This window comes from Ambystoma mexicanum, chromosome 2q (assembly GCF_040938575.1).
Source record: "Ambystoma mexicanum isolate Mex_15411 chromosome 2q, UKY_AmexF1_1, whole genome shotgun sequence".
In the NCBI taxonomy this organism is placed as follows: Eukaryota; Metazoa; Chordata; class Amphibia; order Caudata; family Ambystomatidae; genus Ambystoma; species Ambystoma mexicanum.
The window spans coordinates 113647575-113662351 of record NC_090924.1 but is presented as its reverse complement, the minus strand read 5'-3'; the positions used below and the strand labels follow the sequence as shown (position 1 = coordinate 113662351).

General features: G+C 47.0%; 1 protein-coding gene across 2 annotated transcripts in view; it reads right to left on the bottom strand.

Moving 5' to 3' along the window:
- CRAMP1 (cramped chromatin regulator homolog 1) overlaps positions 1–14777 on the bottom strand; it is a 1760184-nt gene that overhangs the window by 444519 nt on the left and 1300888 nt on the right. For both annotated transcript variants that reach the window (XM_069646975.1, XM_069646973.1), the window contains exons 15-16: positions 4811–4909; positions 4536–4696 (exon numbers count right to left, since the gene is read on the bottom strand). In XM_069646975.1, coding sequence (XP_069503076.1) covers positions 4536–4696; positions 4811–4909 — 260 coding nt within the window. The remainder of the gene's footprint in view (positions 1–4535; positions 4697–4810; positions 4910–14777) is intronic.

The window sequence follows — 14777 nt, the reverse complement described above, 5'->3', positions numbered from 1 at the left end:
GGGTGGGATAGAAACAAGGAAAAACATGTTTTGTCCTATGTGAAAATCAGAAATGATTTAAGGTAAAAATTAAGGTTTAACCCTTAGAACAACCCTATCCTAGTGGACGATAGTAAAAGGTGGCTTGCTCACTCTACGGGGTGATGTCAGAGCTGCCAATAAAATGGTTTTAAAGGTTAACAACCTTAAGGGACATGAATGTAAAGGTTCAAAAATGCAGACACATTACAAATTTTAGAACCAAATTAACATGCCAAACTGGAACCCGGAACGGTGATTGGAGGTGGGGGGGACACATTAGCGAGCCCTTTTAGAAATTGTGTCACCAGTGGAATTTTTAAGTATGAGCATTCCTCCGACGAGCGCTTAAAAGATGGACAGCGCCGCTAAATAGCCTTTAAAAGTACCAATCTGGAGCCCCAGGTTGGCTAAACATAGCATAAAGGATAAAGCATCCAGTGTTTTACATAGAAAAGGATCTACATTCTTTTCTCTGCACCAGTTGCAGAATTTATTCCAACGGCAAAGGTACCAACGGCAATGAAGCACATCTCCAATTACGTCATCTGGGAGGTCCCAATCCTTGTATCTTAGCCTTTCAGAAACCAAGCGTGAAGGCTGAGTGTTTTGACAGTTGGATGAAGAACCCAAACCTCCTCTCACGAGGGAAGGTCCTCTGTTTGTGGAAGACGTATTGGAGGGCAGATGGACATGCACAGAAGATCCGGGTACCACGTCCCCCGGCCCCAATCCCCGGCAATTAGGATCATGTGTTTCCCAAACGTACTCGAACTCCTGATCATGTGAGGAACGGCGGGGACTGGAGGAAGCGCATACAGGAGTAGAAATTCCCAGTCCACCACAAATGCGTCTCCCAGACCTCTTCTTGGGGGAAATTCCCTGATGCAAAACAGTTAGCACTTCTGTTTGACATCCAGTCGCGACCAGATCCAATTGAGGTGTTCCCCAAAGGGTGAGGAACTCCTGAAGGACTTCCTGAGCTAGTTCTCGTGGGAGACTGTGCTCTGCCTGCTCAGAGTGTCACCACCGTGTTCTCCTCTTCGGCTAGGTGAACGGCTGATTTGCACAGTGCCAGAGCTGCACTGCCTCTCTGCACAGTGGTAGTGACCCTACACCTCCTCTCCTGTTGAGGTAGTACATGGCCACTGTGTTGTCTGTCATTATTAGGATATTCTTACCCCGTACAGAGGGCAAACAGCTCTTCAGTTCTAGTCTGATTGCCCTCAGCTACAAAAGATTGATATGTAGTTTGGACTCCAATGGAGACCAACGACCGCTGACTGTCAGATCTTTGGCATGGGCTCCCCACCCCCTGAGTGAGGCATCCGTCACTACTGTTACCTAGGGCCATGGTTGCCAAAAGGTTCTCTCTTCAGAATATTGTCCTTGCAGGCCCACCATAGAAGATCCTGTGCAACCCTGCTTTGAACCTGAAGTAGGTTTGACATCTTTCCTGAGAACTGAGACCATTGAGTATTGAGGGTCCATTGAAGTGATCTCATTGTAAGCCGGGCTTCTGGCACCAGAAAAATGCAGGTTGCCATAAGGCTGAGCAACCTCAAAAAATCAAAGGCTGGGAGATGCTGAGCACTTTGAAATTTGGTGACCATCTGAAGAATGTCTTGAGCCCTCACCTCTTTCCCAAGGATGTATCCAGAACAGCTCAGATGAATTTGAGTTTCTGAGAAGGTGTCAAATGGGTAATAGAGGGAGAACCCCAGTCTGTGAAGGGAGTGCCAGGTGACGTTGAGATGATCCAGGACTCATTCGGGAGAACGCACCCTGATCAGCCAATCGTCCAGGTAGGGGTAGACGTAAATCCCCCCCCTCTACTCAAATTGCCACCACCGCCATCTGTTTGGTGAAAACCCTCGAGCTGAGGTCAGCACGAATGGCAGAACTTGAAATTGATAATGAAAAACTCCAACTGAGAACCTCAGGTATTTTCTGTGCTTGAGATGTATTGGCACATGAAAATAAGCATCCTGAAGGTCAAATGGCACCATCCAATCCTGGAGTTGGAGGGCCTGAAAGATCTCAGAAAGTGTGACCATTTTGAACATGGGAACATGAACAGGGTTAAAATCTCCTACACATGGAGCAGATCTGGAATCCTCAAAGAGTGGTTCCCCGGTAGATTGTTCTGAGGTCTCTGTATAAAAGGAAGGCAGTACCTGTGGGCTATGGTTTCCAAAGCCCAAGCATCCTAAATAATGTCTTGCCATTCTTCTAGATGCTGAGACAGTCTGCCTCTCACTGGTGAACTGTGACTCAAGACCTCCGAGAGGTTTTGAGGTGGCTGATGCAGTGGCAGATGGTAAGGATGCCCCTGCTTGAGCTGGCTTGCACCCCTTCCTCGTCCACCACGAGGAAATCTTTGCTCCTTCGACTCGCCATTTCTCTCGCTCTTCCAACTGAGTAGTAGCAAAAAGATCTACCCTTCCATGGGTGTCCACTAGAACAAAAATCTGAGGTTGCCTAATAGCAGCACCTAAAGATTTGGCTGCCGCCTTACAGGTCTACAACTTCAAGACTTTCGTCCGCCTTCTTTCAAAAAGGTGAGACCCATCAAAGAACATGTTGAGAAGTCTGGATTGCACATCTGGTGCAAAACCAGACTTCCGCAACCACGCAAACCTGCGCATAATGGTGCTAGTAGCCATGGCTCTGCTGACGCTATCAGCAGAATCCAGACCTGACTGTAGAGACTCGCACATGGCTTCTTTGCCATCTCTAACTATGGCTAAGAACCAGTCTCTTTCATCCCCTTTGGGAATGTGCTCTGCCGCCATGGAAATACAGTCCTATAGAGTGAATGTACATTTCGCAAGGGCATATGTGGAGTTGGCAGATTTAAGTGCCATACTCCCTGCGGAAAATACTTTCCTTGCCCATCCATTTACTCTTTTGTCATCCCTATCTGGAGGGTTGGTAGGGTAAGCCGCTTGCTTAGATGTTAAAGTAGCTGCCTGCGCCACCAGACTCTCTGGAGTGGGGCGTTTCGACAGGTAGTCGGGGTTAGATCATCCTGTTCGAATGGTAATGGAGGTCTAACTCCAACCCATGTAGTCCACTACCTTGGACACAAGTTGTCTGTAGGATGCATCTGCATGCTCCCCAGCCTCTGGTCTCCCAAACTCCAACTCAGGTGAGGTGTCCACCCCACTTGCAGTCTGTAGGTTGTCATAGAGGTCTCTCAACCTTGACTCCTCTGCAAAAAAACTCTCTGGTACATTTGGCGCACCAAATTGGAGGCCAAATGGAGCCTCTCCATCTGAGGGTTCATTCTCCTCATGTATGGACGTAAGAGATTTAAAATAGTATTTTCTTGGTAGTGGCATATAGGTTTCCTCAGGTATGCAAGGCTTTGTAAATAATGGGTTAGACGCTGGAGGAGCCGTCGAAACAATTCATTGGTGCCGTAGGTTTTACCAGGACGCTCTGCGTCGATGGCGCAGCTTGCAATGATGGCGCAGCTGGCATCGATGCCTTTGGCATCGAAGTCAACGTCGAGGGTTTGGCTGACGTCAAATGTGCCACTGGTGCTGATGACGTTGATGACCTCGACCTTTGCTTTCAGCTCAACTGATCCTTCGATGTTACTTCATCGAATCGAGGCCTCGACGGCTCTCGATGTGAATCGGGCCTTCGTCCCGGGCTTGAGGGCGAGCAGGATGTAGTTTGAGCCCTTTCCTTCCCAGCTTCTTTCGAAGGCGCGGTAGGAGCATGGCTTAGAGTCTTCTGTTTTTCAAATATTTTGAGCATCTCTGCTCTGAATGTCTACCACTCGGCCGGAGTGGATTTTTTTGTTTGGCAAGAAACCGTCTCAGGGAAAGCGTCCAACGACCAAGTCGACGAAGGTGACCTATGGTGCCTTCTCTTAGACTTCTTCGAAGACGAAGAAGAGTGGTGAGGGGCACTCCTAGCTCGACTGCTTGGCCTTCTTCCTCCGAGGAGAGTCGCCTCTCGACTCATCGGCCGAAGATTTCTTGGCCGGGGTAAGAGATTTAGGGATTCGACCTATCTTCTATTTCCCCTTTCGTCCTTCAATGTATTTGCAGTCCTCGACTGGCACTTGGAGCAGTCTGAGGTGTTATGGTCTGCCCCGAGGCACAACAAATATATACGATCGGGATCGGTCAAAGACATGTTCGCCCCACAATCACAACACTTTTTGAAAATGTTCTCGATTCTCTTTCGAAATAACAAAATTGTCACTTGAAGCGCGTGTATTTCTTGAAGCTAAAGCTGTTGCGGAAAAACAGAACCGAAGCAAACGCGCGATGCGCGTGCTATATATGCCTTTGATGACATCAACCTCGAGACGCCCCTCGAGGGACACAGAATCGACACAATCGAGGCACCGCGCCTTCTGCCGAAAAAAAAAAATCTGAAGCAGCTTAAGCTGGATATTCAATATCAAAGATAAAAATACGTGGGAGGGCACAATCCATTCGAAAATATATTTACATTTAGAGTTATTATACATTAACACAATAAATCAAACCAACAACCTTTTGTGTGGCCATTGTAGATGTTTCAATATTTATCCCAGACTCTTCTCCTGAGACAGCTGAAGGATGTGGGTCAGGGGATAGAGGCCTGATGCCTGCAATATCATCCGTTTCCAGAAGTGGCAGGATACCAGCACTTTTAGCTGCCAGATCAATAGCACCTGTGAAGAAACCAAAAATATTCTGTTCAAACACAAATCTAGTTATCAACCTACTTGCAGTGGTTCTTAGCTCTTTTCTTCTATCAGAAATCAAACTATTTGCAAGAATCTTACTGGAGAAATGTTCAGAGGCTGGTGCTATTTTGGGGACAATAGGGCGTGAAAGAGCAGATTTGGAGAGTGATGACTGGATGGGCCGGAAAGAGCCTCTCCCTAGAAAAGAAAAACATATTTGTCCAATTTATTGTGTAGCAATCCAATGACATTGTAAATCAGAACAATGCACAGCACAAATCAGTTCAATTAGTCAACAGATCAAAATTTTAAAAAAGGACAAATCAGTTCATAATAAAACACTAAGGACTGATCCATTAAAAACCACTATTGCCAATGATGACCAGGAATTGTTTTCTGCAAGTCCAGAAAACACCACATTCCTGAGAATGTAGCTTGCCGTTTATACCAACCGTCCTGTCTTTGACCCTGGCTTATTTTCACGAATTAAATGGGCCACTACATTATATGCACTTCATTTTGTAATACTGCGATAAGTTTATAAATAATGATTAAACAAAAGAAATATTCCTCATTCAAATTGCTCATGCAGCATAAAGAAAATTAGATTCAGCAAATTGGATTCAGGGGTGGGAAGGGCAACCCTGAGCTGGGGGAAAGGGGCGTGTAACCAAATACACTTACACAGCTGATTTACAAGCACTGACCTGCCAGTTATGAAAATGCAATTTGGCACTCAACGCTTGAAATATATGATAAAAAAAGAAGTTATAGCTAGTGAGAAATGTCACAATTACCCTCACTCAACCATATAGGCGTAGGACTAAAACTCACATAGCCCCACTAATACAAATCCTTAATAAATGCAAACCATGTCACGGAGATGGCGCTCTAAAGACCAAATGTGCTGAAGGGTCAAGCAGCTTGTTTTAGCTGCCAGGTTAGCAAAAGGCACAACTTAGTGTGACCAGCTCACCTATAGGTGTCCTACTTAGCTCTCACCTTAAGTTAAGTGTATCCCTCACAGGGAGGCCTAAAGGTTGAAAAAACCTTTCTCCATAGGTATATGTATTTATTTACATTTATTAAGCACTTTGCCAAACCGCCAAACATGATAAAGGAGCTAACAATATTATGGAATAAATGGCAAGTTAATTGAACAGAACATCAGTTGTTAGAAAGTGAGGAGAGGAGGTGAGATTTAAGTTGAGTTTGCAAAATATGAAGAGGATTAAGAGTGGAAAGGAAGGGGATTGCAATGTTTAGGAGCGAGAAGCAAAAAAGAACGCAAACAGGATGAGGCACAAGGTGGTCAGGGAACAATCAATAGAAAGTGGTTTTGAGAGCGAAGTGTGCGAGAGGGAGAGTATATAGAAATGAGGGAGGAAAGAGGAGCGAGACCTTGCCGTACTTGTAGACAATAGTGAGGAAATGGAAGGGAAAGCAAGCATCAAAGGGTGCAAGAGAAATGTAGAGTAGAGGGTGTGTAATAGAAGTGCATGAAGAGAATAAGAATAAAAGACGGATAGCTGAGTTATAAACGGAACGAAGGGAGATAAGGTGGCAAACAGGAAAGCCATGGGAAAGAGCAGAATATTCAATCCGTAAGAAAATGAAAGAAATGATAAGAAGCTTAGTGGCATGGAAAGAAAAGAAAGAAGGCACTATGAATATCAAAAAGGAATAAATGTCAGGAGCAAGCTGTATTAGAAATATGCAGAGGGGTACAGAGAAGAATCAAAGGTTAACCCAGGCTTTGGGCAGAGGTGGAAAAATGAAGAAATTAGGGAGAAAAAGAGCCAGGGGAGTGGGGGGGAAATGAGGGGAGGTATCATGTTACTGGGGAAGAATAGAATCTCTGTTTTGGAGGGGTTCAAGTGCAAGAAGTGGGACATCCAGAGATGAATGGCAGAGAGGAAGGTAGAAACGTTAGAGTGACAAGAATCAGAAAATGTGGTAAAGGAGAAGATGATTTGGGTATTGTTGTAAAAGTGGTAAGATGAGTGAGAGGAGAGAAGAATGGTGTAGAGGGAAAAGAGCATTAGACGTAAAGAGGACATATGCCCTGCCGAGGAAACAAAGAGCAGTCCGAAAGATAAGAACTGAACCACATGAGAACAGAACCAGAGAGGCCAAGATAAGAAAGAAGAAAGAAGGAGCGATCGATCAATGGTATCAAAGGCAGCTGAGAGGTCCAGAAGGATAAGAATAGAAGAACGTTTGTAATGACGTGCTGAGAGAAGTGCATTTGAGACGTGGAGGAGAGCAGTCGCGGTGGAATGAGAGGGGCAAAAAACAGACTTGAGGGAGGGGCGTGATAAAGAGTGAAGATTTAAATAAGAGGAGACCTGAGCGTAGACAGTGTGCTCAAGTAGTTTAGAAAGAAATGGTAGAAGAGAAAGAGGACAGAAATTTGCAGCAAGAGAGGTATCGACGGAAAGTTTTTAGAGTAGGTATAACAAGATGCTTGTAAGAGGATGGAAATTAAGAACTTTGAAGGGAAATATTGAGAAGGGAGGTAATATAAGGAATAAGAGAAGTAGAATAAAGGAATCAGTGAAGGAAAAGGATTGAGGGGAGAGACAGTGGGATAGGCACGTGTGAGAAGGGCAGTCATATCCAAGTCAGCAAGTGGGAAAAAAGAGGAAAATGAGTGGGGGAGAGAGGACATGGGTGTATCGGAAAAGGTAGAGGTGAGAGAGAAGGGGGAGTGGAGAGAGGCGCCTTTACCTGTAAAATAGCCAGAGCAATCTGAAAAGGAGAGAGGGGAAGCGAGCGAGTAATCGGGACAACGAGGGGAGATAATGCTTTGTAGAAGTTGGAAAAGGTGATGGGATGGTGAGAGAGGGTAGAGATGTATTGTGTTTTAGCAGTCAGCAAAGAGGTGCTAGAACTGCACAATTCTGTTGACTAAAAGGCTGCAGTGCGGGACTTTACTTGGTACACCCATATAGTGTGAGCAAGTGCTGAACACTAAATTGTTATTTTAAATGGTGGAAACCCTCCAATCACCTGGACGAAAGCCACCGTCGGTTTCTTCAATAAGGGAACTATGAATGTGTATGGACGTAGTCATAAATATATTTTTCACAGAACCATTACAGAGAATAATTCTATTCTATACATACACAGCACACAATTTCTTACTCGCCTAGAGTCAAACATCACTAGCCAATGGCCAGTAGCAGATGCAAATTTTGCATCCTGGATCCACACATCCCTTGTCTCTGAAAAACGAGAAACAATAACCATTACTAGCAGGTCACAATAACTCTCCGGATGCTCTTCTGAAAAAATGCATACCATTCACCAACGACCAAGTGGGATTAAATCATAGTTCCGCAAGCTCACCTTAACACTGAATCTGTAATGGGAAGCTGCAGGCATATCAAAATATGATAGGTCATTCAAGGCATGAATGGACTGGGCACACAAAAAATTCAGAGCCTTTTCTGTAGATTTTGTGCTCTTTCTAATCTTTAACGTCACTGCAGTGATACTCTAAAACTCATCTGTTCCAGCAATAGCATCCCTAAAAAAACCATTCCAATGCCTCCAAAATGACCAGCTGGTACGGAGCCAGGTGTCCCCACAAGGAATCCGGAATTTCTGCAGTGATCTGATTTACCAAGCTAAAAATAGAGTAGTAACATCATGCCACAACCCAACTCATTGCCAATTGTCCGTACCAGATTAAGGAGTAGAATAATAGCAACGCCAGCATCTACTGTGTGGATTCAGCACAATTAACTGATACAATTGTCAATAAACACTGCCGCTCACTGGGATGAACTTGGGGTCCTTTACTAGTTGTAATATAGTTTATCATAGCCTTCAAAATGACCCAAAGCCAATGCCTAACTCTCACGGAAGCATAGTATATTTTTTAAAACTATAATCAGTCCAGGTCACCCAGTTTAGAGGGCAATCCAGGGATGTCACAGGGCAGAATGGTGCAAAACCCTGCACCTGTCCCTCTAGGAATATCACACTGGCTCTAGTCAATAACATCAGGGGAAAGCACAGCCACACAGTGACCCATATGAACTTTATTAATCAAGATGGTACACAGGACAGGGAGCAAGTCTTTCCAGCTCACCAAATGGTCTTCACTGCCTGGGTCTGGCTTGGTCAAAACGTGTGATTGAAAAGCAATTCTCCTCAATAGTATCAATGTCCCCAAATACTGTAAATGGGGAACCTTCTAATCAATATGAGGGAGTACTTAAATGCCCTCAAAAATTGATGGTCTGCAGATTGAATTTCAGGGGAGAAGTGTCAGGCTTCAGTGATAACAGTCTACCAATGAATAATGTCACTAATAGCATCCACCACATGCCCACCTCTTGTTATACATCCAAGATGTCACATAGAAAGATTTGTAGGCCCTAAGTGAAAGGTATTCAGTGCATAACTATATGAATAATTAGTTCTTTAAATTCAGTTCTTGAAAACAGTGGTTTAGGGACACCCACCATGTATTCAAAAAAGGAGCTAAGGGTCAGCCCTCTCAACTGCACTGTGCTGCAAGCCAGCTGCCTGGAAGTGGGGGGAGGAGAGTCAGAAGATGAACCGGCCTTCCTCCTGGGCACGTTTAAAACTAACCCTGCCTGCCTCAGCAAACCTACTGTCTGACAGGTCTGCATGGGAATCGTACGTAGAGATTGAAAGATATGACAGATTGGGTGGTGGTCTAAGTGTCACCAGTTTAGTTAAAGAACATTAACTATAGATAATTCAGTTGGAGGACTACGTTTGATGGAAGGGAAGTCGTGTAGAATGTGCAATTGTTTGTGTACATTTAACGTTGTATACATTTCCCGATTAGTAGTTCCTAGCAGGCCTCCCCATTACAACTAGGTGTTGACTCTGCAACTAATTAGAACAAAGAAGGAGTCTGAGCTTGGTATGTTGTGAACCTAGTAAAATGCATCAGCAGTTTCCACATGGAACAGTCATGTAAATATATCCTTTAGTAAATATAGGCCCAAGAAAGGGTCTTTAACACTGGAACACGAGGGGCAGGTTCCTGAGTGGCTGGTGGGATGCGCTGGTCATAAAAGTTAATTCCGAGTTGTTTGTAGATTACATGGGGCACAGGGTCCTGGGAATGGGTGGCAATAAGACAAACTTGTTTGGAAACTGCAAGCTACCCTCTGAGCTTTTGTCACACTGAAAGCGACTGTGCAGCATTGCCAGAGGATTTATTGAGTCTCCCTGCAGGGATATCAAGTATATGCTCGTACCTTCGAAAGGGATTATTGTTCACTCCAAGAGCTAGTGTCACGTTTAAACAAAACACTAGCCTCCAAAAGAAAATATTCTCAGAGAAGGAATATCTGGGATTAGTGTCCACACCAGGGATTTATATACCACTTTAACCAACGCAATATCAGAATGAAAACCTTTGCATAAGACAGTTATGCAGCTATGTTTGTGAAACAAGGCACTCCCTGTGAATAATAGAGCAGTAGTGATCTGTATTGGAGGTTTACACTGTAAGGGTGCATGAGGAGGAGATGACCAGTTCTCAGTTCGAGTTCACAAGGTAAGGTTCCAGCTCAAAATTAAAGTTACTCACTCTAGTGACTAGAGTACTTATAGTGCATAGTTGCAATTTCTTCATCCTTGTGGGTGTCCCCCCAACATGGGGACGGTACCGGAAACTTTGGCAGCGAAAAATTGAGCTTCCCCTTTAAATTTGGTATAGCGCGCAGGGGCGCAGCCTCGGGCGTGGGAATGTCTCGCTGAGGCCCCACCCTCCAGCGCCTCACCCAAGTCCCCTTTCAACCCATTGGATGCTTAGATAGCTGGCCCTGCTTATTACCTATTAGCCATTGGCATACAAGCAGCGGAAGGCGGGTGGGACATATGGAGGAAGGGGGACTATGGACTAGGAGTACTCTAGTCACTATGGTGAGTAACTTTAATTACTCATACGTCCAATCCCCTTTCCTCCATCCTTGTGGGTGATTCTAACAAACAAGAACATAGGGTGGAGCTGTGATAACCTGCCTTATATCTAGGACGAAGCAAAAAGATTTTTCAGAACTGCCAGACCAAACTCTGCTTCGCGCCTGGAGGTGGTGTTCAGTGAGTAGGGCCGACAGAATGACATCAGAGTGGCCCAAGTAGCTGCCTCGTTGATGACATCCCAAGAAGCATGTCTCTGAAATGCGGCAGCCGTGGCCTTGGCTCTGACCGCATGGGCATGCATCCCCTCAGGAACAGGTGTCCCCATGGCCGTGTATGCCTCCGAAATGGCCTGGACTATCCAACGGGCGATGGAAGCCTGAGAGCCGGGGGAAGAGCACCCAAAAGTCAGAGAGAGAGAGAGAGAGATCAAACTTGAGGACCCCTCTTGAGGTCCAAGCAATACAGGGTTCTCTCCGGCTCAGACTGTGGATTCTTGAAGAACACCAGCAGGCAGATCTCGTGATTCAGATGAAAGGGAGAGACCACCTTGGGCAAGAATATCGGGTGAGTGTGCAAGATGACCATGTCAACACCTGCAGCTCACCGACCCTGCGTGCAGAGGTGAGAGCCACCAGTAAAACTGTCTTTAGTGTCACCAAGTGGATGTCCACAGAAGCCATCTGCTTGAAAGGCTTGCGCTGCAAAGCTGCAAGAACCATAGTGAGATCCAAGACCAGGTGCGGCCTATGCACCAGGGAAAAAAGCCTAGACAACCACTTAAGTTGGGCCTAAATCACCAGATTGGCCGCAGAAAACACATGCTCTGGGGAATTCTTGTAAGCCCCTATGACAGCCAAATAAGTGCAGCACGTATCCACCTGAACTCTAGAACGAGCCAGCTGTGCTGAAAAAGCCAGTACGTCATCCAGAGGACAGGTCAGAGGATCCAGACCATTGTCACAAGCCCAAAGGCAGAACCTAGCCAATTTACTCTTATACTGGGACTAAGTTGAGGGCTTCCTGGCCTGCTGAACGATGTCCCAGATGTCATCGAAAATTGAGCCTGTTAAAGCCTCAGCTGGTCAGGAACCAGGCCGCCAGCACCAGCTTGCCCGGGTCCGGATGTTCCACTTCCTCAGCTGAGTCAGGAATCCACTGCTGGAGATCGCAAGGTGGACTGGACTTTGGGAGCACAAATGCAGCAGATCCGAAAACTAGGGTCTTGAAGTCCAGTGGGGGGCAATCAGGATGAGGCTGCAATCCACTGAACCCTGAAACTTGCGAAGGGGCAGAGGGGTGGGTGGGAATGCATAACACCGGCGGCCGTGCCAACAGATCTGGAAGGCATCTCCCAGAGACCTCCGACCACGTCCTGCCCATGAAGCAAACTTGGGGCACTTGGAACTCAGAAGGGATGCAAACAAATCCAGGTCTGCGAACCCCCAACGCTGGAACAGGGGCAACAAAGAGTCTGTGTGCAATTCCCACTTGTAGGTGTTAAACCCCATGTGACTCACCAGGCCCGCATCTGCATTACTGCCCGCCAGGAGGTGGACTGCTGAAATCCAAACTCCCTCAGTTAGGACCCATTTGGAGATCGATACTGCCTCCATGCAGAGGAGGGGGAGGGGGTGCCACCCTACTTGTTCAGGTAAAACATCACAGTAGAATTGTCCGTCCTGACCAGAACAGACCTGTCCCTGATGAGGGGCAATAACACCTTGAGGGCCAGGCCCACTGCCCTGAGCTTGAGCAGATTGATATTCAGGAGGGCCGCTGTCCTGGACCATGCGCCATGAATTGCATACCCCTCCAATGCCTTACTGTGGCAACCATCTTTGGGCCACCTGGTCAGATCTCCTCCTTCCTCTCAGAGTGGGCGGACTTCTCTTCCCTTCTGGTCTCAACCACTCAACTCCTCCTTCTTGGAGACCTTAACATCCACCTGGATGCTTCCCGTCCTTCCTCTGGACTCTTTCACGATCTCTGTGACTCTCTCGCACTCTCTATCCTGCCCTCTGGCCCGACTCACACTGCAGGGCATACTCTGGATGTTCTGATCTCTACAGACCTTCCTCTTTCTATCCCTCTCACTACTCCTCTATCCTGGAGTGATCACTTTCTCCTTTACCCCCAGCTCACTCTCTCCAGCCCTCAGGCCAAGCCAGCACTGCCACCTACTTTCTCAGTTATCCGATCCATGAAGCATGTGTCAGTTGAGGCTTTCGCCGCCACTTTCTCAACCCCCTCCTCCCCCTTTGGCTGACTCACACCCTGTCACAGACCTCTCAATACTCCACTCTGCTAACTCTGATACTCTTGATGTTCTTTCCCCTGTCATGAGGATCCGCTTGATGCCCAAAACCAAGTGCAACTCCTGGTACGACTCAGACCTCATCAGCCTTAAACGCAAGTGCAGGGTGGCTGAGAGGAAATGGCGTGCTTCCGGTACATTCTCTGAAAAACTGGCCTGCTGCCTGCTCCAAAGGCAATACCGTCTCTCTGTCCGCACCAAGAAGAGAGCCAACATCCAAGTCTGCATCTCTACGGCATCGAACAATTCAGCCACATTCTTTTAAATCCGCAAGGAGCTGGCCAATCCTGCTGACGTCGCTACCTCTCCTGTCGCCTCCCAGGCCCTCTGCACGGCCCAGGCTTCTCATTTCATCTCTGAAACTCAGGACATCCAATCCTCTCTCTCTCTTCCTCTCACCCTGTCCCCTCTACTCCGTGCTCTTCCTCTGGCCCTTCTTCGGCCCCCTCTCCTCCCTCCTTCTCTTCCTTTCCACTGTTCTCCCCAGACAAGGTTTCAGTCCGATCTATAAAAGTCTCATCAAAACCATCAAGGACCACATTGACACCTTGGCCCCTGCTCTGGCTGACTTCTGCAACAACTCCCCTTCCCCCCTGAAGCACTCCCTTGTGCACCCTCTTCTTAAGAAACCCTCCGTCGACCCGTCCCGCCCAGCTAACTATCGCCCACTCTCCATCACGCCTTTCCTGGGCAAACTCCGGGAAAAGCTGGCCATCTCCCAGCTTAATCTTCACACTGAATCTGTTGGTTGTCTCCATGACCATCAGTCTGGCTTTGGAGCTGCCAGAAGCACAGAAACTGCTCTACTGAACATCTGTGAAGACCTGCTCTCCAACCTTGATTGCACCACCCACTGTGGCCTCATTTTACTTGATCTCTCATCTGCCTTTGACACGGTCAACCATGCCATCCTGCTCAACTGTCTCTGTGATAACCTGGGTATCACCAATCAGGTCCTGGCTTGGCTGATCTCTTTCCTCTCCGATCGACTCTCTGAGGTCCAACTTGGGTCCTTCCTCTAATCTATCTCCATCTCTACGTGTGGTGTTCCAGAGAGGTCTAACCTCTCTCTCTGGCGGTTCAACCATTACCTGGCACTTCTTGCCCACTGCATTGCTGCTCTCTGCCCCAACTTTCAGTGCTACGCGAATGACAACTCATTTTCAGGCTCCCTTCTGCCACTTCTTATCCATCTCTCATCTCTGACTGTCTGTCTGTCTGTCTGTCTGTCCCCTATCCAGGAGTGGTGGGCCGCAAATGATCTCTGCCTTAATGCCAGTAAGAGTGAGATTTTCCTCATCAGCACCCCTGCTCCCACCTTTCCTGTTGCTCTCTGGCCGGTCTCTCTTGGCCCTCTTCCTGCTCCCACCTGTGAGGCAAAAAACCTTGGGGTCATCTTCGACTCCACACTCTCCTCCTCTCCTCACATTTCTGACGTCTTCTAAGAAGTCACACTATCAGCTGCACCAACTCAGAGGTATTGTTCCTTTCCTCTCCTTCCCCCAGAAGCTCACTGTCTCCAGAACTCTAGTTCTCTCTAGACTGGGCTACTGCAACAGCCTCTTTCTAAAGCTGCCTGCTTCTACTATCCACCCTCTGCAACTCATCCAGGACAGGACTGCAAGACTTGTCTTTGGCCTCAAGCCCAGGGATCGTATCTCTCCAGGACTGAAATCTCTGCACTGGCTCCCAGTGGCTGCGACAATTAAGTTCAAAACCCTCTGCATTGTCCACAAGGCGTTCTGGGGCCTCTATACCTTCAACTCTCTCTTCCTAAATATCTTCCTTACCGAGCTCTTCGCTCATTCCCTTCCAATTCTCTCAAGGTCAGTCACT